This window comes from Dromiciops gliroides, chromosome 1 (genome assembly GCF_019393635.1).
Source record: "Dromiciops gliroides isolate mDroGli1 chromosome 1, mDroGli1.pri, whole genome shotgun sequence".
Taxonomy (NCBI): Eukaryota; Metazoa; Chordata; class Mammalia; order Microbiotheria; family Microbiotheriidae; genus Dromiciops; species Dromiciops gliroides.
Window position 1 is genome coordinate 574,022,003 of NC_057861.1, and position 27,374 is coordinate 574,049,376.

General features: G+C 38.5%; 2 protein-coding genes across 12 annotated transcripts in view; both read left to right on the forward strand.

Moving 5' to 3' along the window:
• The window catches only part of TRPM3 (transient receptor potential cation channel subfamily M member 3), a 1,147,313-nt gene that overhangs the window by 836,497 nt on the left and 283,442 nt on the right, over positions 1-27,374 (forward strand). The gene's annotated exons all lie outside the window — the stretch shown is intronic.
• LOC122736675 (V-type proton ATPase subunit S1-like) lies at positions 13,464-14,885 on the forward strand. The gene has a single exon (XM_043979059.1). The coding sequence runs from the start codon at positions 13,464-13,466 to the stop codon at positions 14,883-14,885; it is 1,422 nt and encodes a 473-aa protein (XP_043834994.1).

A 27,374-nucleotide genomic window follows, 5' to 3' on the forward strand; every position in this document is an offset into this window, starting at 1 on the left:
AGAGCTTTTCCATTTGGCTTTTTAAGCTGTTGACTTTTTTCTCATGTCTTTCCTGCATCACCCTATTTTCTCTTTCCATTTTTTTCTCTACCCCTCTAACTTTATCTTCAAAGTCCATTTTGAGCACCTCTATGGCCTGAGACCAATTCATATTTTTCTTGGAAGCTTTAGATATAGGGGCCCTGATGTTGACATCTTCCTCTGAGGGTGCACCTTGACCTTCCTTGTCACTGAAGAAACTTTCTATGGTCCTTACCTTTCTCTCTCTGCTCATTTTGGCTTTCTTTTACTTGACTTTTAGCTCCTCAAAGTGGGGCACTGTTTCCAGGCTGCATTTTCCCAAGCTTCAGAAGTCCCAGGTGGTATGATTTAAGGAGAATCAGGTTCTTCACTCGCTTGGCCTGTTCCCTGGTCCTAGATGACCCCAGACCAACCTGCTAATCAACCAGCTTTGTGTGTTGTGGTTGTCAGCTCTGAGGAGCCTGTGCCCCTCCCCCACCTGGGCCACTGCTACTCAAGCCTACCTCCTAGTTCCCAGCAGGGGTGAAAATCCCAAATTCTTCCTCAGCACCAGCATAGACCCCTTTAGTCTCCCCCCTGCCAAGGGCTCAGCCCTCTCACCAGACTGTGAGCTTAGTTACAGACAACACTGGCACTTCAGCTGATTCAGAGGCTTTGGGGGTTTCCTTCTCTGGTGAGGCCTTCCTGGGACTGGATCTGTGTCAGGGTGACTGTGGGGTTGGGCTCCACTCCTGTCTCAGCACAGCAGCTCCCTCCTTCTGACTTTCCAAGTCATTCTTTGTTAGAAGATGATTTCAACACATTCTTCTATGGATTTTGCTGCTCCAGGCATTGTCCTATGGCATTATTTCAATGTTTTTTGGAGCGATCATGTCATGAGTTCAAGAGCTCACTGCCTTTCCTCAGCCATCTTGGCTCTACCCCGGAAGTTCTTCTGAATGAAGTTTTTTTTTTTGGCTTAGATGCCATTCATGGAGAAAGATTCTACTCTTCTCTAGGCTAATGTATATGCCTTAAAACCATCTGTGAAAACCTCAGTATTTTAATATTAGATAATATGAAGTTGGATGTTTTTCTCCTTGGGGGAGCTCATCTATAATGGATTTAAATTTTACCAATTATTGTCAGGCTATTCGTAATGTTTAACAGCTGCTTCTGTTACTGGTCAGTGTACCAAGATAGAAACATGATATATTTATTTTCTGTAAAAACTCAAATAGGGTTTGAAAAAAGAAGAATCTCAGGGTATGATTTACAAACTATCTTAGTATAAAGTAGAGTGTTGGAGTTCTGGGGTTGGCTTCAATGCTGTGTGATCTTTGGGCAAGTCATTTAAACTCTCTAGACTTCATTTTTCTCAAATGTAAAAATCAAAAGGTTGAATTGAGTTAAGGTACCTTCTACCTCAGAAACTCATAAATGATCCTATTCATTAATGAAGTTGTTGTTCAGTCATTTTTCAGTTGTTTCTGATTCTATGATCCCATTTGGGGTTTTCTTGGCAAATATTGTGGAGTTATTTCCCTTTTCCTTGTCCAGCTCATTTTCCAGATGAGGAAACTGTGGCAAACAGAGTAAAATTTCTTGCCCAGGGTCACATAGCTAGGCTGGATTTGAACTCAGGAAGATGAGTCTTCCTGACTCCAGACTAGGTGTTCTAACCACTAGAATCATCTAGCTGCTTCTCATTAATGAAGAGAGACACTTATAGCTTCAGTACTAAGTAGCAGAGATCTGACTAATTTCATAACTGATAATTTCAGAGAAAACCAACACTCCCTTCTAAGACATTTCTCCTTTGCCTCAAGTGTTTTAGAGTGCATGCATGTGTGTGTGTGTGTGTGTGTGTGTGTGTGTGTGTGAGAGAGAGAGACAGAGAGACAGAGAGACAGAGAGAGAACACATGCATACACATTTATTTATCTATTTATCTTTTTGTTTATGAGGGAGCTATATGACCCAGTGGCTAGAACTCTGGATGGGGAGTAAGGAAGAACTGAGTTCAAATGTGACCTCAGATACTTAATAGCTGTGTGACCCTGGGCAAGTGGCTTAATTTCTACTTACCTTAGTTTCCTCCACTGTAAAAATAAAGCACATACATCATAAGGTTATTGTGAGGAATAAATGAGATAATATTTATAAAGTGCTTAGCATAGTGCTTGGTACATAGTAGGAGCTATGTAAATGCCAGGTATTATTGTTGTTGTTATCATGTCACCCCTATTACTACTGTCACATAAGTTAGGTCAGACTAGATGATTTCATGAGTCCCTTTCACTCGAATTTTCTATAATTCTCTGATAGCTTGATGCATATTAACATTATTCTGCCAACATTTAACACTTATCTAATGGGAATGGCTGTAAAGGTTTGTTTCTCCATAACTAATGATTGTGTTACATGTGGTATTTATTTAAAAGAGAATTATGCTCTTCTGTCATTAGGCACTGGAGAAATATCTGACCTTTCTAATAAGCCTCATCTTCTGAGGCAATCTCAAGTCTTTTACTCTGTTTAAAATAGTAGGTAAAAGGGTCTTATTTCTAAATAAATAAGTGTCAGGAAAGAAGAATTCATAAAATGTGAACAAATTTGGTATTTGAGGATAATATTCATTCCTCAAATATAATACCTAAAACCTATTTCTATGAGGTCTCATTCCAGTCAAGCACAATACGTAATAAATTAATTCAAGTGGTACTCTGGGTATGTTGGAGCAGCTGGGTGGCACAGTGGAGTGCTGGGCTTGGAGTCAATCCCAGATACTTACTAGCTGTGTCACCCTGGGTAAGTGTGACTCTGTTTGCCTCAGTTCCCTCATTTGTAAAATGACCTGGAGAAGGAAAAAGCAAACCATTCCACTATCTTTGCTAAGAAAACTTCAAGTCAGGGCATGAAGTTGGACACAACTGAACAAGAAGTATGACTAGAGAGACAGCCATGGCACAATCTATATAGTGAGCTATCCTAGAAGGAAATAATTTTTCTTTAAAGAGCCATGTAGATTGGCTTAACAGGCAGAACTAACTTATTAAGGAAATCAAATCAGAATTCTAATTCAGTAATGTGATCTATTAACACATCTATTTTAGTCATTTGTGCTTTAGTGACCTTAGAAATGAGTCTGGTATTAGGTTTCTTGTCATCACAGACCACTCTTTGAGAATTATAAACCTATATGTGTTAGATCATTTGACGGAATGAGTGGGGGAAAATGGTTTTGCTTTGCTTATGAAGAAATGGAAAATTTAATATCCGATGCTGACGGTCAAGATCAGGAGACTTAGGAGAAAACAATGGAATACTAACTGCAAAAAACTTCAATCTATAATAATCTTTTGGATCTTCAACAGATGCATACATGTATGTATCACATGAACAAATAAAACAAAATCTTGAAGAGTTGAGGTTTTTAAAGTTGCTGTATTCTATGCCTACGGTTTTTATTTCATTATCCTGCAAGGCTGCTACATATAGAAATTTTTTCAGAATGTTTGATATAATTCAACTCAACATGCATTTTTTGAGCAAAGTGCTTACCTATGTGCCAGACATTATCCTATGTACCAAAAACACAAAGACAGTAATAAAATAATATTTGTCTTCAAGGATTATAATAACATCATAAGAATTATAATAACAATAATTCAAATTTATATGGCACTTTCCAGTTTATGAAGTACTTTCCTCCATACAAGACTGTGAAGTAGAATCATAGGATCAGAAATCTGAACTTTAGGGGTTCTCATTTAACACGTGGAGAAACTGAGGCCAGGGGAGATTAAATGACTTATTCAAAGTCAGGCACAGAGAGTAAGCATTTGAGATGGAATTTGAACCTCAGTTCTCTGGCTCCAGACACAGTTCTTTCCACTGTACCACACTGAATTGAAAATATCATTATTTCCATATTATAAATGAGAAAACTGAAACTTCAAAGGTTGAAGTATGACACCTAGTGTCACATAGCTAATAATTGTGGAAGCCAAATCTCTCCCTACACCAATCTATTCTCTATACAGCCAGCAAAATGATTTTCTTAAAGTGCACATTGAATTGTGGTACCCTACCCTACCCTACCTCTAGGATCAAATGTAAATTTCTCTCTTTGAAAGTTAAAACTTTCATAATTTGACTGCTTCCCTTTCCAGTATGTTGGTTCTCTTCTCCATTCCGTGGTCCGTACTCCATGGTGAAGCCTACTGATCTAATTGCCATTCCTCACCCATGGTCTCATGTCTTTGTACCTTTCCATGGGCTGTCCCCCATGCTTAGAACCAGTTCCTTCTCCCCTCCTTGTTCTGGAATACCTGGTTTCCTTCAAGATTCATCCCAAGTGCCACCTACTGTAAAGGGCCTTTCCAGGTCTGCCCTCCCTTGTCCCCACCCCTACTTCCAGGTTCTAGTGTTTTCCCCTTCAAAGTTACCTCATATTTAATTTCTATATATCTTGAATGAGAGGCAGCATTGTGTAGTGGATAGAGAAAAAATCAAAAAGTCCTGAATTCAAATCCTTCTTTGGACACGTACTACTTGTGGCATTGGGCAAGTCATAATTTCCCGGAGCTCTAGTGTTGATAACAATTTGTATATTTGTATATTTGAATATTTAATGAGGCCCAGTCCCTCTTCCAACCCGCCTATTTTTTATGTACCTTTATATTTTCTTGCCCTCTATATTGTCTCACATCAGTGAACAATGTCACTATGGGATGCTGAGGCAACAGAAATTTGGAAAGAGGAATCAGGAAGCCTGAACTCAACTCTTGGTTCTTCCATTATCACCCTGGAGTGAAAGGGAAAATCACCTTGCTTCTCTATGCCTGTTTCCTCATTTTAAGATAAGAAGATTATCTTGGATGATTTCTGAGACACCTTTTAGGTCTAAAGTCCTGATTCTGGTATGTCAGTTAAGGAAATCAAAGAAGTGTCATTGGTCTAGTAAGCATTCATAGGCCTTTTTTGCCAAACTCCTTGAAAAGGCCATCTACAATTGGGGCCTCCAGTTTTATCCTCTCACTTTCTTCATAACCCCTTACAAGCTGGATTCTGAGCTTATCATTCCACCAAAACTGCTCTCTCCAAAGTTATCAATGGTCTCTTAATTGTCAGATCCAACAGCCTTTTCTCTTTCCTCATTCTCCTTGCCCTCTCTGCAGCTTGTGACACTGTTGATCACTCTCCTCCTTGATGCTCCCTTTTCTCTCTGAATAAATAAAAATACCCCGCTCTTTCCTGGTTTTCCTGCTCCATTTCTGATCAATCCCTCTCTGTCTCCTTTGCTGGATCCTGCTTTGCTGGATCCTCCTCCAGTTTGTTCTCTTCTGGGCCCTCTTCTCTTCTCCTCCTATACTACTTCACTGGATGATGTTATCAGTTCCTATGGATTTAATTACCATCTCTCTGCTGACCTCCAGTCTTGCATCTCCAACTGCCTTTTGGACATCTTGAACTGAATGTCCAATAGATGTTTTAAACTCAATAGATATAAATCTCATTATCATTCCCTCTAAACCCTTCCCCCTTCAACTTCCCTATTACTGTAGAGAGCAGCACCATGCTTCCAGTCCCTCAGACTCACAACCCAGGAGTCATCCTCGATTTCTTACTATCTCTTACCACCACCCCCATAAGAATGGATGTTCTGCATTCAAGACATGCCATCTTTTGGCTCTGTGCATTTTCTCTGACATCCCCTATGCTTGGAATGCTCTCCCTCCTCTGCTCCAACTGCTGATCTCCCTGGCTTCCTTGAAGCCTCAACTAAAGTCCCATCTTCTATAGGACTTTTTCCCCAAGCTCTCCTAATTCTAGTGCCTTCTCCCTGTTAACTATTTCTTATTTATCCAGTCTATAGCTTGTTTATATATACATACATATATACATAATATATATATATATATATATTTCTTAACATGTTATCTCTCCCACTAGACTATAAGCTCCTTGAGAACAGGGACTGTCTTTTTCCTCTTTCTGTATCCCCAGCACTTAGCACAGTGCTTAATATATAGTAGGTATTTAATAAATGTTTATTGATCGATACTATTGATTAATAGATTGCCCTTGGGTAGACCACTTAAACTTCCTGAGTCTAATTTTCTTCATTTATAAAATGGGGGAAATGATACCTCTGAGGTTGATATGTGGAAGATACTATTTAAACTCCTAAGTGCTATATAAATGATAGCAGTTATTAATATTATATCAATATTATCATACAAAAGACCTTTGATTTTATCATTGTGGGGAGCTACCAGTGTAGAGATTCTCTCAACCAGAGAACTCAACCCTTGTATAACTCAATACCCAAATCCTAACTGAGAAACACATGCAAAAAGTTAAGTGACATTCCCAGGGTCACACAGCTAGAAAAGATTAGAGACAGGATTTGAACCCAGGAACATAAATCCAGCCTCTACTCACTGCCTCTATAATAAGAGAAGGAGTAATAAAAACAGCAGTGGTAGAAGCATTAGTGGCTGTAAGGTTGGCTATAGTTATTGGGAACAATTCAATATAACAAACACATTTATTTTAGTTTTGGCTACTTTCCAGACAAGTGCTGCTGTGTTATGCATCTCCAGAGGCAATCTCTTTATTTGGCTACTAGAGAACCACTTACTATATTATGTAAAAGCAAGTTTGTTTCCCTGCAATTTCCTTTACCTTCTTAAACTTGAAAATTTAGTCAATAGTAATATAGGTAACTTCCTTATTTTCTAATGACTTCTCAAGTTATCTCCTCTGAAAATGCAACTAACTAAAAACTATCTTTCATCGGGAACAGAAATAGCAAAGGTGACCATTTTTCTAGATTTACCAGTGTCTGAGAGGAAATAAAAGGGGAAAAAGAGTTAATTCTTTTAGGAGATAAGAATTTCGAATAATGTGTCTCCTTTTTAAAAATCGAACATACATGAATTTACACAACCAAATGGATGTTTTCCTCTTTAAAGGAATCATTTTTGGAAGTTTATTTTAATGATGGTACCATTGCTCAAAACATTTCTATGACTCCTCTTTCAGAATAATCTTCAAAGGCATTGTCATATTCTTTTGAATAAACTCTTTGGAGGCAAAATTTCATTCTTGGAAGGTGCATTTGATTTATTTTTGAAAGAGTCAAAAATCATTCAGAGCCCAGTCTGATCAAATAGGTAGAGAATCACACACTAAGAATTACTCTTTTTGATCAAAACTGAGTTTTAACTATAAAGTGATATGATTGACTTCCTTCATGTTCATAGCTTAGCTCTGAAAATACCTTGTCTTCAGGTGTCTGCTTCCAGGCAATAACCCCTAGTGATACTTTGTGATCACAAAAAAGCTTCCTGTTCTACTTCTTTCTTTAATTTTTTAAGTAAAAGTCCCACCCCTTTGTCCTGAGTTTCTTTTGACCAATTCTCCTTGGGAAAAGAATGCAGGTTTCAAACTTTTCTGCTACCCTGCTATCTCTGGAATATGAACTTAACCTAAGGTTAAAAGTTTTCCCTTCCCTTATGTCACCCTACTTCTAAACACCACCCCACCCTATTTGTTGACCTTGTCCTATTTCTACACCATTCTATGTATGTGTATTCATTTCTAATTTGTCCATTACAGATAAGAGAGGTTTATCTGATGCCTATTCCCCTTAGTCCCTTCTTCCATGTTTGTATACTCTTCTCATGCATACCAGTTATAAAAAAGAGCATGTTCCATCTTCTTCCTTCCTCCTTTCTATATTAGTATGTTTCATTTATCCTTCGATCTCTTATTCAAACTCTCAGAATAGAACTCTCCTTTTTGATGCCTTTTGAAGTTAGTAAGGTTCTGAAAGGAGACGTATTTCTTCTCTTCTATTAGAATGTTAGCATAAAATAGCACTACATCATTTTCCAATAGTTCAAACTTTTAAAGTTTCTTTTTACTCTTATGTTTCTATTTGAAAGTTACTGCTCAGCTCTGGTTTTCTTATCAGAAATGCTTGAAAGACTTCTATTCCATTAAAATTCATTTTTTCCTCCTTTAGGATTATATTCAGCTTTGCAGAGTAAATTATTCTTGGTCACAAGCTAGTATCTTTTGTCTTTTAGAATATTTTATTTCAAAATCACCTCTCAGTAATAGTAGAAGCTGTCAGTTATTGTGATATCCTAACTGTGCTTCATTGGTACTTAAGCCACTTTGTTTTAAAATATTTACAGTGTTCATTTTCTTTAACCTAGGAGATCTAGATTTTGGCTATGATATTCCTGGGATCCTTTTGGTGTTGCTTTCAAGATATGACTCATGGATTGTTTCTGTTTTTAGTTTGTCCTCTGGTTCTAATAAATTTATACAATTTTCATTATGATTTCTTCAGTTATAGTGTCTTAACTTTTTTTAAAATCTTAGTTTAAAGGGAAATCAATGTTTTAAATTTTTTTTCTCCTTGACATGTTTCCAAGGTCAATTTTATGTACATATTATGTATGTTTCATTTTATTCTTATCTTTCAGTTTTATTCTAATATTTCTGTATCTTATGGATTCATTGATTTCTATTTGGTATGTTCTAGTTTTCAGGAATATTGTCAGTTGGGTAAGGTTTACCACTTTTTTATAATAGTTATTCTCCTTCCAATTATGAGTTTTTCTTTTAATTTTAATCTTTTGCTTTATTTTAGGTATTCTTGCAGCTCAATTTTTAATTTTGAGATTCTCCTTATAGATGCTATTTTACTCTCTCCTTTATGGGGACCTTTAGATCTACAATAATATTTATATGTGCTTGTGTTCCTTTTGATTTACTCATCTTTCCAGCTTTAGTTTCTGAGTTGGGTTTTGTGGCAGGGTCAGGCTCCATTCCCTGCTGTACTTTAGGATAAGGTGATTGAGCCTGTCTGGCCTCACCCCGGATGCCCTGGGTTTTGTCCTTACCTCTACCTCCCAGAATCTTTGAACATTGGTTCTTCAGGGTCCTTTATGTCATCTCATGAGAGAGTGTCTAAAGACTTTGAATACCTGGACTATTCCAATCTGAGCACTGCCATACTGATATGTATTGCTTCTGCTTCTCAGGATTTCCAAGACACCTTTCTTGGAAAAGGGATTTTTTGGAGGGGAGGGAGGGTGTCCTGCAGTGATGCTGCTCTGGTCATTGACCCTTGCAGGTACATGTGTCTCTGGTTGAAAAGCTGGACTTCTTTGTCTGAGTTGGCCTTTGTTTTACCAGTGGCCACCTTTCCTATTGCCCATAACCTTCTGGATGTTTTCTGTTCAATCCCAGGGTGGAAGAAGTAAGTCACTGAAGCTTCTCATTGGATTTCTTGAAAATTATTTTGTCTGATATAAATTTCAACATTTTGCTAGAGTGGAAGTGGAAGCTGGGGAGCCTATCAAAGTCAAAGTCTCTTCTGTAGGTTTTGAAAAGCTAATAACTTGGAGGGTAATATACTCATATACTTAAGTGGATCTGTTATTGCATCAGTGGGGACAATCCATCTTCAGGGCTGATCATTACACCTGGATCCCACGTGCTTCCTTATCTTTCCATCATTTCTTCATAAGGGGTCAGCAAACTGGAGGCTTTCCTCTGGTCCTTTCATTATGTTGGTGGCATCAAGTTGTGTTAGGACAATCCAGATTTTTTGAATGAACTACAGAATGAGATTCCCTCATTTTCCCATCACACCTTTCCTCAGTGTTGTGCATTATGGTACTTTTTGTCCCCCAAGTCACTTTTGGCAATGCAGAGGACATAGGCTCTCATCCCATTCTGTTTAGTTTCCCAAAACAACTACTTAGAATGATAATATTCACTATTATGTATATATGTATTGGGTGCATGTATGTGTATGTATATGCATTTGTATGTATATATGCATGTATGTGTGTATTATGCATACATCTCTTAGGATAGAAATAGGGATGGCCAATGCAGGGTCAGTGTTCTTATCCCATCAGGAAACTGAAGCTTAGAGACTTTAAATGACTCCTCTAAAATCACAAAAGAAATATCTAAGGGAGGATATGAACAAGGTCTTCTAGACTCCAAATTCCAAGTATATGTATGTATGATGTATGTATGTACACATATATACCACATATAGGTATATAGGCATGTGTATGTATATATGTGTGCAAATATATATATACATATAGAGACAGATGATACTGCAAATAGAATTTTGGACTTACAAAATAGAAGACCTGAGTTCATATCTTGCAGATATCTCCTATGTGACTCTGGGCAAAGATATGCATGCATATGCATGTGTTTATGCACAGTACCCATATATGTGCATATACATATATATATGTGTATCTACATGAGTGTCTGTACATACACCATTTGCTTAATGTATTGTATACGTATATATGTATCTATGTATTGCATGTACGTGTTCTGTGTATGTATATTTATATATATTTCTATATTTGTACATTTATACTAGGTGGTATAGTGGATAGAGTTGGAATCAAGAAGATCTGAATTCAGATTCTGCCTCAGATACATTTTAACTATGTGACTCTGGGCAAGTCATTTGAATTCCCTTTGCCTCAGTTTTCTCATCTGTAAAATGAAGGTTTAAAATGAAGCACCTACCTCACAGAGTTGTAAAGATCAAATGAGAGAACAGATGGAAAGTACTTTAAAAACCTTAAAGTACTATATAAAGTTTAGCTATCATTATTATATGTGTGTGTATATATATATATATATATAGGTTTCATATATTCATATATGTGTATGTGTGTGCATATAAAAGTGTTTGTGTGTGATTTCTTAAAGATACTACTTGGAATGTGTTTGTTCTGGCATGTTTGTTTAAAGTTAGTGGTTAGTCTGATCCCAGTATAAAATTGATGTGGACATCTGAGGATGGAAGTTTTGGATGTTATGGGAGAGGCATTGCAGTAAGCCTCCTGAAAAAAAAAAAAGATGTTTCACTCTATTAATTGTGAGTCAAAATTGGATATACGGAGCATTAATCTCCTCTTTTAAACTTTCCCTTTTATATAAGAAAAAGAACCTCTGAGCTTTAATCTGTGACGGATAAAGTTTTATTGCTTGGGAATTAATTAGGCCACAAAGGTGAAACCAATTAGGGAAATAAGGAAGTAGAAATACAGTCTTAGATCTAAACTTAGTCTATGCGATCCCAGAGATTAAGCTAGTTTAAAGGAATTTAGGATTTTCCTTTATAAAACTCACTGAATCCCAAACTGCCCACCAGGCCTCAAAGCACAACCAAAGACCAAACACCAAACACGTGCTTCCGAACTCTTCTCACCAGAGCGCTGCCACGGCTAAGTTAACAGCCAGAGAGCACAAACTTCCGTTCCCGCCATCACTTAAGAGCTGGTGTCCCGGAAGTTCCTTGCATTTTCCTCCCCAAAAGGGGAGGTCCTTCAAAAGCCACTTCAGTAGCATGCGCAACTCAGGGTGGCCCCTCTCAAATGATTCAGCTAAAACTTTTGATGTTAATCTTTGCCACAAATAATTTTTACCACACAATGAAGAGAGAGAAGAAAAGCAAGTGACAGAAGAAACTCCAAGAAAGGTTCCTCTATCCCTAGGAATCATTAGAAAGAGTTGCATATTGGCACAATTAGTCACATGTAGGAGGAGAATTTTTTTTTTTAATTTTTTTTTTGCCAGATCATACCTTTAGAGGTGTTAATGTCCATAATAAACTTCTCACATCTTGTGACCCTAATCTTTTTAATAGACACATTAGCTTAGGATTTGGTCAGCTCTGTGGATCTGTCCCGGGGGCGTAAAATTACAATTGGACCTTTGTTCTATTTTTTTTTTTAAGTGAGGCAATTGGGGTTAAGTGACTTGCCCAGGGTCACACAGCTAGTAAGTGTTAAGTGTCTGAGGCCGGATTTGAACTCAGGTACTCCTGATTCCAGGGCTGGTGCTCTATCCATTGCGCCACCTAGCTGCCCCACCTTTGTTCTATTAAAAGAAATTAGAAAGAGATCTTCCCTAGAAAATATGAAAAGCTTTTACCTCATTTAGATGATGGAGAATGTGAGTAGGTACAGTTGGGCATTTAATCTTTTTTTAAAGCATTTTGTTTGCAATAACCCAATTATAGCATTTCTCTATTTTAATGATCTATTTGTATTAAAGCATGCTATAGTAAGCTAACAAATAATGCTGAAGGTCTCTGGGGATCTAGGCATGCAACCGGTATGTCTTTCTATGCCTATAAACTTTGTTTTGGTTCAGATTTGATTGGGCTTCTGTGTCTTATGGATTCTCACTTATTTCATATATTTCTTTGTTGATAGACATCTGCCTTTATTCCCCTCAACTCTACTTAATTTGTTATTCCGTGAGTCTAGTGTAAATCATTTGAATTCTCCTTAAGTTCTATCAAAGAAAATAAATCAGTAAAAATATTTATTTTTTTCCTCAGCAAAATGAAAGGGCTGGAGTGGGTGATCTCCAAGGTGCCTGTCAGCTATAACATACTTTTGTGCCTGTGATTCTGTTTTCTTTACAAATTAACATATCAAGGAGGAAGTTCTCCTAATGGAATTAGTCTATATATGCTTCTCTGGGTCACTTTTTTTTTTTTTGTGGCTTAAAGTACTTTATAAATGGAGTAACTTCTTTGACTGGCTTGTCTTTCTTGGACTGTCATGTTTTGTTTTGCTTTCTCTAAAAAGAGGGTTTGTTACTGACAATATTAGAAATAACATGCCTTACCATTTCCTGATAATTCATTCAACAAAATTTTACAGTATATATGAATCCTGGTCCCTGCCCTCAAGGTGCCTACAGTCTTATAGGAAACATAAGACATTTTATACAAATGATTCAATGTAAGATACTGTATGTGAAAAGCATTACATATGGTTTCTATGGTATATGTGCCTATGCTGTGTTTCAGTGAGCAGCTAGGTGTTACAGTGAATAGAATGCTGGGCCTTGAGTCAGGAAGACACATCTTCCTGAGTTCAAATCTGGCCTCAGACACTTACTAGCTGTGTGACCCTGGGTAAGTCACTTCCCCCATTTGCCTCCGTTTCTGAAATAAATGGCAAACCATTCCAGTATTTTTGGCAAGAAAACCCCAAATTGGGTCACAAAGAGTTGGATACACAACTAAACAACAACAGTGGTGTTTCAAAGGTATTGGCTACAGTCAGGGAAGCTGTCCTGTAGATAATCCTTTTTATTAATGACTCTAGACTGCACCAAGTCCCTGTGTACTACAAAAAAGCTTCTTAAACAGCGAATTGAGGCCCCATATAAGGTCACCTAACTGAATGTGGGGATGGTGAAAAATGTGGCAGTAAAGGTTTGATTTGTATACCTATTTTGCATACCGATACACCGAGGTCATGTAAAAATTTCTCCAGCAGAAAGGGGTTGGGAGTGGAAAAAGTTTCAGAAGCCCTATTGTAGACGTCACCTGAGCGAGCAGCTCTGCCTTACGAAGGTGCTGCGCAGTCATGGCGACCGCTCCTCTGGCGGCTGCCCCTGAAGGAATGACCGGCGCGTTGGCTGTCCGGCCTCTGGCGTCGCAGCTTCCTCTGCTGCTGGCGCTGTTGGTCGCCGCGGCGGCCGCGGATCAGCAGGTGACCCTGGTGCTCTGGTCGAGCTCCCGGGATTTGTGGGCTCCCCTTGAAAATGCCCACGAAGGTCACATCACTACGGATATCCAGCTTTCCTCCTACCTAGACCCTGCCCTGGAGAACGGACCCCGAAACGTGCTGCTGTTCCTACAGGAAAGACTAAACATGGAGGATTTCACTGCGTATGGTGGCGTGTTTGGCAACAAACAAGACAGTGCTTTCCCTAACCTGGAGAGCGCTCTGGGATCGGCTCCCTCTTCCTTGATCCTGCCTTCAGTGGACTGGTATGCGGCCAGTACTTTGACCTCTTACCTGAAAGAGAAGTTGGGAGCTAGTCCCCTCCACGTAGACCAGGCCACCCTACGGGAGCTGCAGCTCAACGACACCCTCCCTGCCCTGCTCCTCCTGAGACTGCCCTACAGCACCAGTTCCGGATTGATGGCTCCCAAAGAAGTGTTCACAGGCAATGATGAGATTATCGGGCAGGTGATGAGCACACTCAAGTCTGAAGGTGTGCCCTATACGGCCATACTGACTGCGGTTCGGCCTTCCCCGGGGCTTCGGGACTTGTCGCTAGTGTCGCGGGGTTCGGGGCGGCGCCTCCTTGGGGAGAATGAGGATCCAAAGCCTGTCACAGCCGCAGTGTCTACCCTACCCCCAGTGAGCTACAAGGACACGGAACCTCGCATCCTCTTCTGGGCCAAGACTTTCAAGTTGACTTACAACAAAGAGTCACGTGACCTGGCTGCCCTCACCTTTGGCGCCCCAGCACTCAACCTGACTGGCTCCAGCTGGAACAACTCCTCTGCCCAGCTTGCGCTGACTTACGAGAACCTCTTTGGGTCATTGCTGACAATCAAGTTTATCCTGAGCAGTCAGTTCTACCACATTTCAGCCCGAAGCTGGTTCACCATGGATCGACTAGAGATCCACAGCAACAACTCAGTTGTTGTCTTCAATTTCTCACATGTCACAGCACCCACCATCTATTCCTTCCACTGCCAGTCTGTTAGCACTGAACGTTCAAACGAAGGTGTCATAATATCTTCTAGTTCTTCTCTCTGGCGTGTGAATTTCCAGAATTTCCAGATTCAGGCCTTCAACTTGTCTAATGGAAACTTCTCCTATGCCAGTGATTGTGCCAGCTTCTTCTCTGCTGGCATCTGGATGGGGCTGGTCTCCTCTTTTATCATGCTTTTCATCTTCATCTATGGGATGCACATGATCCTCAACCTCAAGACCATGGATCGATTTGATGACCACAAGGGGAGCCCTACCTTTGTGGCCCTGATGGAGTGACCCTCCTCAGTCATATGGGGGGTGGGGGGGGAAGGGGAAAAGGGTTGGAAGTGGAGTCATGCCTCGACTTTGATCTCCCCTTGGAAAGACTGCCAGGCCCTCTGTAGCTAGACCTCCCTATACTTATTTCCTCTTACTTCCTGTTCCCCTTCTCTACTTTGTCCCTGGTAACAAAAAGCAGTATCTGCCTCTGACAAATAGCCCCAGGGAAAACCAAGAGGCGGAAGTTTAGCTGTGTCTGAGATGCCTTGAGGCAGTTTATTGCTGTTGGGAGCCTCCTCTCTTTGGTGCATGAGGGATTAGGCAGCAGCCTCCCCTTGCCTTGTCCCCTGGTCAAACAAGGTGTATACATTCACTCCCTACACACACACACACACACACACACACACACACACACACACACACACACACACACACAGAGTACTTATTTCAATGGGGGAAGGAGTAACCCTGACCACTTTCCTTTCTTCCTGCTGGCTACCTATCCTTATTTATTCTCCCTAAATCCCTGCCTTCAGGTCTAGCTGCTTCATTGTGTGACATGTATTCTGGAATTACTCAAAATGTTCTGAGGTTTGGAAGGGAACTCAAGATGGGAAGGGGGTGGGACTTGAAACTTGCTTATTTGTCTTGTTTGCTTATTGTTTTGTCTTTTAGTTTTTTGATGATGCTAAAGTTGGATGTGATAGGAAATTGAAATAAAATTTAACTAAGCCTCAAAACAAAAACAAAAACCTGTTCTACAGGGCCTCCTCACTGAAATCTGATTCTTCAAAAAAGAGCAGCCTAATACGCAAAAAAAACAAAAACAGAGCACCTACTTTGTGCAACATAAATAACAATAATTTTTTAAATCCACATTATAAAGTGTTTTCACATGTTTTCTTATTTGGTCTTCAAAACAACCTTTTAGGTAAGCAGGGAAGTTGTTATTCTCATCTTGTCAATGTGGTATTTAACTTTTAGAAAGGTTAAATTACTTGCTCCAGATCATGCAGTTAATAGAAAAGCTGGAATTAGAGTAGGCATTATCACTTCCAAACAAATGTGTTTCCTGTTACATCATGTCAAGAATTTTGACTAATTGAGATAGTATTGTTTAAAGGAAAGTACATTGGAAGAGGAGTCTTGATGCCTTAATCTACTTTCAGGTCTGCTGCTAATGAGTTGTGTAAACTGTCACTTAATTTATTTGGGCCTCAGTTTCTTAATTTATAAAAGGATGGGATTAGATTGGATTATAACTCTAAAGCCTCTCTTAATTCTATGATTCTTTGCACTATCTGAGGAGGCAAGAAGTTGTGTGTTATAGTAGATAAAGATGCAACCTCAAAAGCAGGGAGACCTGAATACAAATCCTGCCTCTAATATATGTTGGTTTTGTGACCCAGAATAGTCACTTAACTCAGTGCCCTAGGCTACTAAGACAAATGTAGAGAAAATGCAATGTGCATTGATAAAATGGGTTTCCTCATCAGGGAGTTACATATAATTATGAAGTCTCATTCTTATCCTTAGCTTAATATATGCAATCAAGGGGCTATTATATAAGAGAAGAAATAATAAATCATATACCCATGTGTTATTGCTGTTGTTCAGTAGTTTCAATTGTTTCTGACTTTTCATTTGGGGGATTTCTTGACAAAGAAACTGAAGTGGTTTTCCATTTCTTTCTCCAGCTCATTTTACAGATGAGGAAACTGAGGCAAACAGGCTTAAATGACTTGGGCAGGGTAGCACAGCTAGTAAGAGTATGAATAGGGATTTGAACTCAGGTCTTCCTGACTCCAGGCCTGTCACCCTATCCACTGAGCCAACTAACTGCTCTTATTAAGTGCTTACTATGCATGAGGTACAATAAGCTCTCTACATACATTTCTCTTTTAATTAACATTTAGTATACTAATGTTAACCCATTGTAAGAGTAGACTTCCTGAGAGATTATAGAATTACAGATTTAGAAGGAACCTAGAGGTCATCTAAATTTCTTTAGTACCTATTCTCCATGAGGCCTAGGAGATTTTTAAACATGTGTCTTTTAATTAATGTTAATTGATCACTTTAATATTATCAGTATAAAAGGAGATTTCAGATGAGATCATAGAATTGTGTATTTAGAGAATTCTAAGAAACCTTAAAGGTCATTGAAATCCAAAGCCTTCCAGTCTGATGTCCTACCTGTGTAATAAAAGGTATAGGGAATTTTCACATTGATGATGATTTGAAAGAAATGAGGCCCTCTGTGAGACAACAATATGTTGTAATAGAAAACTGAATTTGGAATCAGAAGGCATGACTTTGAATTTTTGCTTCTATAATCTTAAGTCATTTCTGTTCTCTTAGACCTCACTTTCTTTTTTTCTTCTTTTTTTTTTTTTGAGAAGTATCAAAGGTCTTTATTTATACATTCCCGCAAATGGGTCAGCTCCCTAATGGAAATGGCAGCAAGTGTGGGCATAGCAAATAACTTCAGCAAAGTAACTGCTAAGACAGTTTTGGGCTTACTTTTATCAGCAAGTACTTGAACTAAAATTCTTTAATTTGAAACTCTGTCACATGGTTTTGTGTTTGGTTATAAAGTTGAGTTAAACAGTTCTAACTGGCTCACAAAATGGCACAGGAAGGAATAGGGACTCGGGAAATATGCTTCAAGACCAACTTGGAGTCCAAAGGAAACTTTAATAATCTACTTTAAATTTAAATATATTTATATGTAATGGTTATACTAAAAATCAGGAAAATAGTTGAAAGCAATAAATATCATTTGTCTTCCTTTTGACATTATTTTGTGATCTGCCCTATTACTCTTTATAAACCAGCCTTGCCAGGTTTTCATCATCATAGCAACATATAACAATATTTTATTTATCTAAGGTGGTATGGAATGGACCCAGCCATACCTGTATCCACTAGTAGCATCCAGTGATGCTTAAAATGTCCAACTTCTCATTAGAAAGTTAGAAGATGGGGCTGGAAGCAAGGACCTAGTACCCATACAAAGATGCTACTTTTAGGACACAAAGAAGACTACCCCAAGCAAAGAATCTAAGTGAGATTGTTCTTTAAGATAATGAGTTACATTCTTTGTACCCAGCTTTTAACTCCAAAGAAAAGAAGGGGAGGATAGGACCAAGATTGCTTGGATTGTTATGCTATCCAGACATTATAATTTAAAATTTCTCTTCAAGTTTAGAGTAGAACCCCTAAATCAGTGTAAAGCTTGGTGTGCTGAAATGGTTTCTAAAACTCAGCTTTTGTAGAAATGGGTTTTTAAAGTACAAATACACTGGGGTCAAGTTTTTTCATCTTTTTATTTAAGGTAATAAGGAAGGAGAATTTTAAGAAACTAAGAGATCAGACTGAATTGAATTGCTGGAATAAATTGTTATTTAATCAGTTCCCTCCTTCAGGGGAAATAATTCAGGTTTGGAATCATAGTCTTTAAAAAACTCGGAGTTAGAAAGCAACTCAGAGGTCATGTAGTCCAACCAGCACTCAAGCTAGAATCCCCAGTTAAGCAAATGGTCACCCAATCACTGATAGGAAACCACTATAATAAGGGAACTCACTGCCCATTGCATTTTGAGCTAGCTCTAATGATTAAGCACTTTTTTCCTTATGTTGAGTGGGAACATACCTACTGGCACTTTTTACCCATTGCTCTAATCTCCTACTTTAGGTGAAGCTGAACAAGGATATGATTTTGAAGTAGCTCTTCATTTTCCAAAGTAGTGAAAGCACCATGGACACAAGAGATATAAAAAAAATATTAAATGAGAGTCTGGAGACCCAAGTTCTAATCCCAGTAGAAACTAACTAGTGATGAGACTGTGGGAAAGTCACCTTACTTCTCCAGACTTTCACTTCTTCATGTGTAAAATAAGAATGACAGAATAGATGATCTCCAAATCCCCTTCAATTTCTTAATTCTGTGATTCTTTTACAGTCATCTAGAAAAAGGAATACTTGTTTTTCCATAAATCTAAAACATTAAAATATTAATAATAAAGATCCTCTTTCCTACCCCAGAGAAAGATAATTCAGGTAATTATTGTGCTAAAAGATGGAAATGAAATAGTGTCAAGATACACAAAGTAAGGTATGAAATTATGTAAATTTTTTCTCTTACTTTTGTATTAGATAGTGCTAGGTCAAGATTTGACTATCTCTTTAGTATTGCTCAAAGCATTGAATGGCATGATATATGTAGCTAAGGTTTCCTGATGGCCTGACAGAGTTAACAAAGATTAAATTCCAGAGTTGTCCTTAGTCTCTGCTTCTAACTGGATAGGTCCAACCAGAACCTTTATTTAAGAAGGGTGCCCAGGCCTATTCTCTCCAGGCTGCACACCAGACTTTCTTTACCATAGACTCATATTTGGTACCTTCTTGTCCTCACCATTCTTTACTCTGTTCTTCAGTTTCCTTTTATATGTTGTCTTCTACCATTAGACTATAAGCTGCCTGAGGTTAAGTACTGTCTTTCTGCTTCTATTTGTATTCCCAGCACTTAGCACAGTGACTAGCCCAAAGTAAACAGTGAATAATTGCTTGTTTACTGACAGACTTGGTAAGATGTATGTTATCAAAAACGTACCTGCTATACTTTTCTTGACTTCTGCTTGTTTTATGTTAGCCTGACTGTCAATGGAACCCAATGGATGGGTAGGTGTAATATGTGAACAGTATAGATTCCCGTTGTATTCCAAAATAATGCTATTAATGTTGATAATAATATTGGCTTGCTTTTATAAAGAAATTTAAGCTTTAAAGTCCCAACTAGCAAAATAAACCAAAGACACATCTCTCTTCTTTACAGATTCTTGACAATATCCACCACAAAGATTTCTGGTAGTTTCTTAGTAATTGGAAATTATCACAGACCTCATATAACCATAAAATAAGTCTAGCCAAATCACATTGACTTAAAAACAGGAAGTAGAGGATTATCCTTTACCTGGTAAAAGCAGCAAAATAATTCAGGTATAGAATTTGTGACTGGACCTCTGGTTTCATTGGCATAGGGAACTAACTCTCTAAGAAGGAATCTCCCACTACCAATGCAGATCAGTACTCCTACAAATTATCATGTTAGACAGTTGCCTAAGAGCAATGTAAGGTTTAGTGCCTAGGATCATAGAGCCAGTGTATTTCAGAGATATGTCTTGACCAGAGGTTGTCCTGGCTCCAAGGCCATATCTCTGTGTACTTCATCAAACAATCTTATGAATTCTAATGTGGCATTGTGCCATATTGCTTCTCTGAATTCAAGCATACCACGGGTGGCAGAGGGAAGGAAGGGAGTTTTATTGGGCTTCTCCATTTGGCAGTGAGGATTGGGTGTAGGGTTTTGCTGCTACATTGTTCTGAAAGGCATCAATGTACTAACAGCAGCATCACTTCATTCAAAAGTGGCTCTTCATAACTTGTTGATTGGTTGGAAGGCTTTGGGTTGAGAACCAATAGGTTTAGAATTGAGGAAACAATATTTTGTACTCAATTATCACTTCAACTTCTACACTGAGAAGCACATGGTGGCATCAGCTGCTGCTGGTAGAGGACTTTCCAGTGATATTGTTAAAGTGAAAGGTGGAGATGATGGTGTGGAGGGATTGAGGGAAAGGAACTTCTGACCACATAACCATGGCTACAGTCTCTCTCCATGTGACTCGTGGACTTCCCTTTGTCATCCTATGCCTGAGAATATATGAAGGGGGCTGGGAAGGCAAAGGGACGTTCAATTGTCATCACTGGCATCTCTCTTGATCATTACACTGTCATCAATTGCATCCGGATGCTCATTGACGTCAGACTTTCTTTTCACATTCTGTTCAGCCATCACCGAATTTCCATAGATGTGTAGAGATAGCTGATGACCCCCTCTATATGAAAAAAAAATCACAGAATAACAGAAATTTGTAGCAAATTCTACATTTTAAAAAATATATAGAAACTGAGGTCATATGATAGGAAGGGATGTGCTCAAGGTCATATAACTATTTTGTGGCAGATCTGGTAGTTGAACTTAAGTCTGTTGACTCCAGTTATAACACTGTTTTCCTTCCCATCATATATCCTCCCATGACATCTGAACTTCAGTGTGGTTTGTGTTGGAGCCCTAGAGAGGGCAACACTAGGATAACCCAAAACAGGTTAACACCACAACACTGAAATCAAATGACTTAAAAATCAAGGAAGACCATGGATACAGGAATGAAAGCTGACTGTCCTTGGACAACATTCTAATCTATGCTTTCAATGCATCATGACAACCTGCTAGTGTGCAAGACCAACTCTTCTGTTTTATGGCTGAAAAAAAGATCCTCAAATAAAGAAGAATTATATAATCCATGGCTCACTGACTGAACTATCAACATCTTTCTTCTGTCATGCTCCAGGATGATAGTTTTCATTTGGAAGAGTAGCTTTTAATTTTAATTTCCATTAAGAATTTGTCTCTTAGTTCATTATGTAATGGACAGTGCATTCCTACTTCTTCCTTTATGGATGGGCATGACATGATTTGTTGTCAGCAATCAAATTGTTTTTCCTCCTTCTTCATTTTGTTAATGAAACACTTAAATAGCAAAGACAATTAGGTGAGGCTATTAAGTAAATTCGGGGAAGGAGAAATTAATTCTAACATTACCACCTCATTTTTAACCTCTATCTAGTTTTCCTGGGATAATTAACCATGCAGATGAGCTTGTGCAAAAGGACAAAATCAGAGAATGTTATAACATACCAGAAAGAACTTTGGAGATCATCTAAAATGATTCTCTCATTTTACAAATGGAGAAACTGATGCCTACATGAGGGAATGACTTTCCTAAGGTCCCAAGTGGCTTTGCCAGCAGTTGACCAAGGCAAAGTGATTATCTTCTTGGTATTAATTATTTGTAGGCTGAAGTGTTAAAAACTGTTACCTTTTTCAGTAATCTCTTGCCTGATTTATCAGATCTCTTTAGCCCTTCTTCCTTATGTGGGAAGAATGTTCACCATAGACTATATGAATCTGATATAGCTACATTAAATCTGGCCCAAATGGGTCTTTCTATTTGAAGCTACACTGTTTTGGTCTTGGCCACATGGCAAAAATTTGCTGCTGTAATCAGAAATTAGAATGTACACCCCATTAGAATGTAATCTCCTTAAGGTTAGGGACTGCTTTTTTAATTGAATTTGTATTCCTAGCACTTTCACAGCACTTAGAACATAGTAAACCTTTGACAAAATGTGACATGAAGTGCTGGTCCCATGAATAACAAGGATCCAGTCAGGAGTCAAGCTCAGTATATGATGTTTATTGTAAAGGCAGATGTAAATGTCTAGGGCCAGGGATGGTGTTGGGCAAGACTGATGGGAACTGTCTACCAGGAGCCGTCAGTGTTTACAGGGGTACAGGATTACCCCAGTAAGGCTATTCCCCTTGGGCAATCCAGTGAGTTCCCCCATCCTGCTAGCAAGTCAGCCTCAGTGACCAAGCTGGCTGGTCTGCTCTGGCTAAGGCTGGCTAACCATTAGACAAAACATGGGCTTTTATACAATTTTTAGAAGTGTATAGCTATATGTAAGGGAGGGGTTGGAGCTTTGTCTGGAGTACGCACAGTATGAGCTCAGATGATGCCTTGGGGCCACCTAAGCTTGTATTTATGAAACATATGCCTTGAGGGTATAACCAGTGGGTATGATTTCTTTATATTAATCTGTTTCCATAGTCCACACTTTATAAATGTTTTCTTCCTCACACCTGATTGTCAATTCTTTTAGTGACAGAGGTTTATAGGTCTCAACCCTTTTATAAATATCTTATTTATTTATTTACCAATAACATTACATAGATTCTTTGCATGGCAGCAAAGAGACTTTGATGGGTCTCTACTGTCTCATAGCCATCCATTATTTTTGTGTTCTTGTGGAAAGCTCTGGTCACTGTCTTCTGTACTATTGACATTTCTACCTCTGAAATGAACTGTACTAAAGAGGAACTTTAACTTAAGTTCTTGAGATGCTGTTGTAAAAACAATAACTTTGTGTTCTGGTATCACTGTGTCAGCTATAAATCTCATAGACCACGGCTTAAAAAACCAAAGAGACAAAAAAGACAACAAAATAGTCCCTAATCATGTCTACTTCATATGTCTTTTTTTTTGTTGTTGTTGCAAACATTACTGAAATTCCGAAATCCTGTATTAAAAACACTACTAACTGATGCTGAATTTTACTTCCTATACCAAAACTTTCATTTCTTCAATTGGGTACTTTTTAGTCAACTTTTGTATTCTCATATGAGCTAAAAGGCCCTCAGCTTTCCTGCTTCTTCTAGAACAGACAGTGATGTATAGGAATAATAACTAAAAACTGGATTTTCTAAGTATTCCTTTTCCTGATCATTATGATGAAAACCTCTGATTCCTAAGGAATCAGGTTATTTTGGCGACATCCTTTAAGCATCACATCTATACGTTAACCTTAGGACAGCCTATATTTGTGAATGCAATTTGAATTTTTCAAGGCAGTCAAATATATTTTCATGGTAAGTAGCTTCAAGACTTCAGTCGATTTGTGATTTTATCATAGATGATCCTGCACATATGCAGATCACAACATATTCACACCTTTTAATCGTGTCTCTCCATAAATTAGATTGTAAGTTCATCGAAGACAAGGGCTATCTTTTGCAACTTTTTATATCCTCAGCATTTGGCCCAAGAACTTGACAGATAGCAGATCCTTAATAAATGTTTACTGAATTGAATTAAATACTTCTGCCATAAAGTAACCATCCAATGTACATGGGAGGGTTTCCTCATCTTCATTTAAAAATACTTGGATATCAGTAGAACTCTCAGTCATTCTTTGATTCAATCATTCAGTAAACACCAGGCATTGTACTAGACACTGATGATGCAAAGACAAAAAAAAGAGGAAGAAGAAGAGGAGGAGGAGGAGGCCTGGACTTCAATAAGCTTATATTTCATTGGGGTTAAGCAACATGTATTTGGATGGTATATGAAAAGTTAATATAAAGTAATATTCTTATTTACATTATTTTCATACACACACCTTTTTCAGCCACGTATGTCCTTAATATTTGGATGCTATTTCTCCTGGGTAAGTCATCATTGGCTCTTAAAAACCTTGGACCTCAGTTTTCTCTGCTATAAAATGAGAGTGTTGGACTCTGTGACCTATGATTTGCTTTTAATTACCATGTCACTTGGGATTTCAAGGTTTGTTTGGGGAGTGGAACCAAAACTGTGAGATAAATGTCATGAAGTAAGATATCCAATCTCAAGCAAAGACCAATACAGATCAACAGTTATGCTATAATTCATTGTATCCAAGAGTTGGCTGAGTTGCTGAGAAGTTTAAATGACCAGTGTAGGGATCACACAGATAGTAGATGTCAGAGCCAGTACTTTGACCCAGGTCTTTCTAAATCCAAAGCCAGCATTGTGCTCCATGCACTATGGCACACTGCCCTCTCAATACTTGGGGCTAACATTTGGGTAAAACCCAGTAATTCTCTAATCAGATTGCACTGATCAGAGAATAAGGAAGCCTGCCATACTGGAAGAAAGGTCCTAGAGAGTAGAGCAGTAACTAGAAATTCAGGCATTTATAACAAATTCAGTTGGGAATAAGGGCAGGGAGAGGAGTTGGGTGAGTAGGTTAAGATATGACTACTTGTGTGTGGTTGAGGTAGGATGGAGGTAGAGGATTTGAGAAGAGTGAGGAACTAGAAAGTCAGGATATTTGAAAGGGACAACACTTGAAGACTTGAAGAGGACAAGATAAAATAACCTGGATTACTTCAGAAGATAGGAATAAGAATCTGGACAGGACAAAGTGAATGGAAACATGGTTGATCATATTTGCAGAGGGAGGGTCTGAAAGCAGAGAGAACTGCCAGCTACTCCTCCTGTCCCCATGTGTCAAAGCACATCAAGGAAGCATCAGCCAAGCTTAGAGGAGTTGCCAAGAAATGTTGGTGTCTTTAGGAGAAATGTAATTTTCAATGAAGTATAGCTTTGGCAAAATCAGGCTTTAAAAAACCCATGGTGACTCAAATAGAGCTACCCGACCAGTCTTTAAAGCCAAATCACTCTTTCATTGAATGACCAGTGATAGATCCTAGCCCAAGCCTCCTAGCTTATTGTTTGGGCTTTGATGACTCAGGGTGAGTGTAATTAACAGTTGTTTTCTATTCTGCTCAGAAACTCTGAGAGTCTTCCCCTCCTCATTGATAAGTTTTATGATGGTCAACCAGGCCATCTTGTTTCTCAATTCTTACCTAGCCCTTAGTCAAGGAATGAGCCTTGCCTCAGACAAACTGAGGCATAGGAAAGACCTTAATTTTAAAAGGCCAAGGCCATCCACTGCATCCTGGGCCATTGCTAGTCCTCTTGACTCTTGCCACTGGACTCCAATGACTCTGAAGGAGAGAGTGAAGCTGATGACTTTGCACAGCTCTGCCTCACTTAAATCCAATTCATGCACAAGTAAAGACATCATCTTCATGATGTCATTGATCCTCTTCAAGAACAAAGGCAGAACAGTAACAAAAAGTTTCAATAAGCATCAGAAGATGAAAGGAATTTGAGAAGTCAAGGTCTAAGATGAAAGAAAGTTTGTTATCAATAAATAAGGGTTCCACAGGACATAATGGAAGTGGAGTAAAGAAAGAACTAGGTAAATAGGGTTGAATTTATTCTGAATTGGAAGAAAGAGCACATGAACCTTATAGCACACAGCCCTGCCTTCATCACTGATCCCCTCCTACCATAGATTCTGATCTGGCCCCAACTATGGCAGATGGTGGGCAGCTAGCTAGGTGATGCAGTATAGGGCCTGAAGTCAGGAAGACTCATCTTCCTAAGTTCAAATCTGGCCTCAGACAACAGCTGTGTAAGCCTGGACAATTCACAACCCTGTGAGCCTCCGTTTCTTCACCTGTAAAATGATCTGGGGAAGGAAATGGCAAACTACTTCACTATCTTTGCTAAGAAAACCCCCAAATGGGGTCACAAAGAGGCAAACATGAATTAAACAACTCAATGACAACAACAACAATTGTTGTTGTTGTTGTCATTGCTATAATTGTTGCTGTTATTATTATGTTGTATATGGCAGTATCTGTACTGGCATTTCATTACCATTGTATTCTGTAAATTCTATAGAGAAAGATGTTGTCTTAGACAAACTTTGTGTCTCTCTCAGCTGCCTTTCACTGTGTTTTCTGTATTACAAGTACTTAATAAATGCTTATTGATTACACTAATGATATTTTTTACTTATATTTATTCAAATGTCATTGCTTCCCTATACTTTGGCCTAACTATTGCTCTTTAACTGCTTAAATTATCCAAGGCACTTCGTTTCCTTATGTAAATGAAGAAGGAAGATTTGGTCTTAGGCTAGAAAGAAAAAGAAGTAAATTTGATTTTTTTCCAAGTTAGAGAAGGAAGTTAATGTTATAATAGCTAAGTGAAAGCATGCAAATTCATGTTCCTGACTGACCTTTACAATTGATTATGTTATGTAGTTTATATTTTCAATGGTATTTGTGAATTTGAGCACATGAGTAACTGAATGGCTCCTGCCTAAAAGTGTCTTATTTCCTCACACTATGTTCACTGTAAGTGAGAGCAGTGGACCTGCTCCTTGAATTTTGATTCCTCTCTAAAATTGGGTTACATCTGTGTTGAAACCATCATTTCTTTTAGGAATGGCTACAAGTACAGAAAAAATTACTGCTTTCCAGAGAAAATAATGGGCTCTAATAATTAATAACACCAAAATATTGAGTACTACCAAAGGTTTATGAAATACTGCTTCTGCAACATCAGTATTGGCATCCATGGAGGCTTTGCCTGCATTCTTTCCATTCAGAATGGCTGTTAGCATCCATTCCTGGATCTAAAAGGACTTTGCAGATGAACTAGATGAATAAGTTAAACAGGCTTTTGTTTTTGTTTTTGTTTTAAGTATTGAAGGAGTGGTCCATGTGACTTTGCTAGAGACACCAAGGGAACATGGAGATAGAAGCAAAGACAACAAGGAAAGGATATAAGGACAGCCCACTGATTTTACACACATATATGGATATGTGCAGGTTGGGATTAACACTTCAAATCTAGGGCAGTCCACTCACTCCTACTGGAAGCAGGACTGACACCTTCAAAGTAGGACTAAGAAAGGATAGAGAATGGAAGAGATACAATGGATGCCACCAGAGATCCTTAAGTACAATGGTTTCAGGCCATAGCACCAGTAGGGAGATCAGCATGGATTTAGTACATATTTATTCCAGTCTCTGGCTGGGATTGTAGGGTTAGGAAGGTGGGATGTCAGGGCAAGCCAAGGATTAGGTTTGCTACAGGTGTTTATGGGGTAGAGTCCTGCTCTGGGAAGTTTGATTGGCTTTTCATCCCTGGAGTAACAAAAAGTTGTCAGCCTTGAATAAAATGTTCTAAATATGGGAGA

Bases quoted from the DNA above. Each gene is read 5' to 3' on its own strand.
- LOC122736675 (XM_043979059.1), top strand. From the start codon at position 13,464: ATGGCGACCGCTCCTCTGGCGGCTGCCCCTGAAGGAATGACCGGCGCG.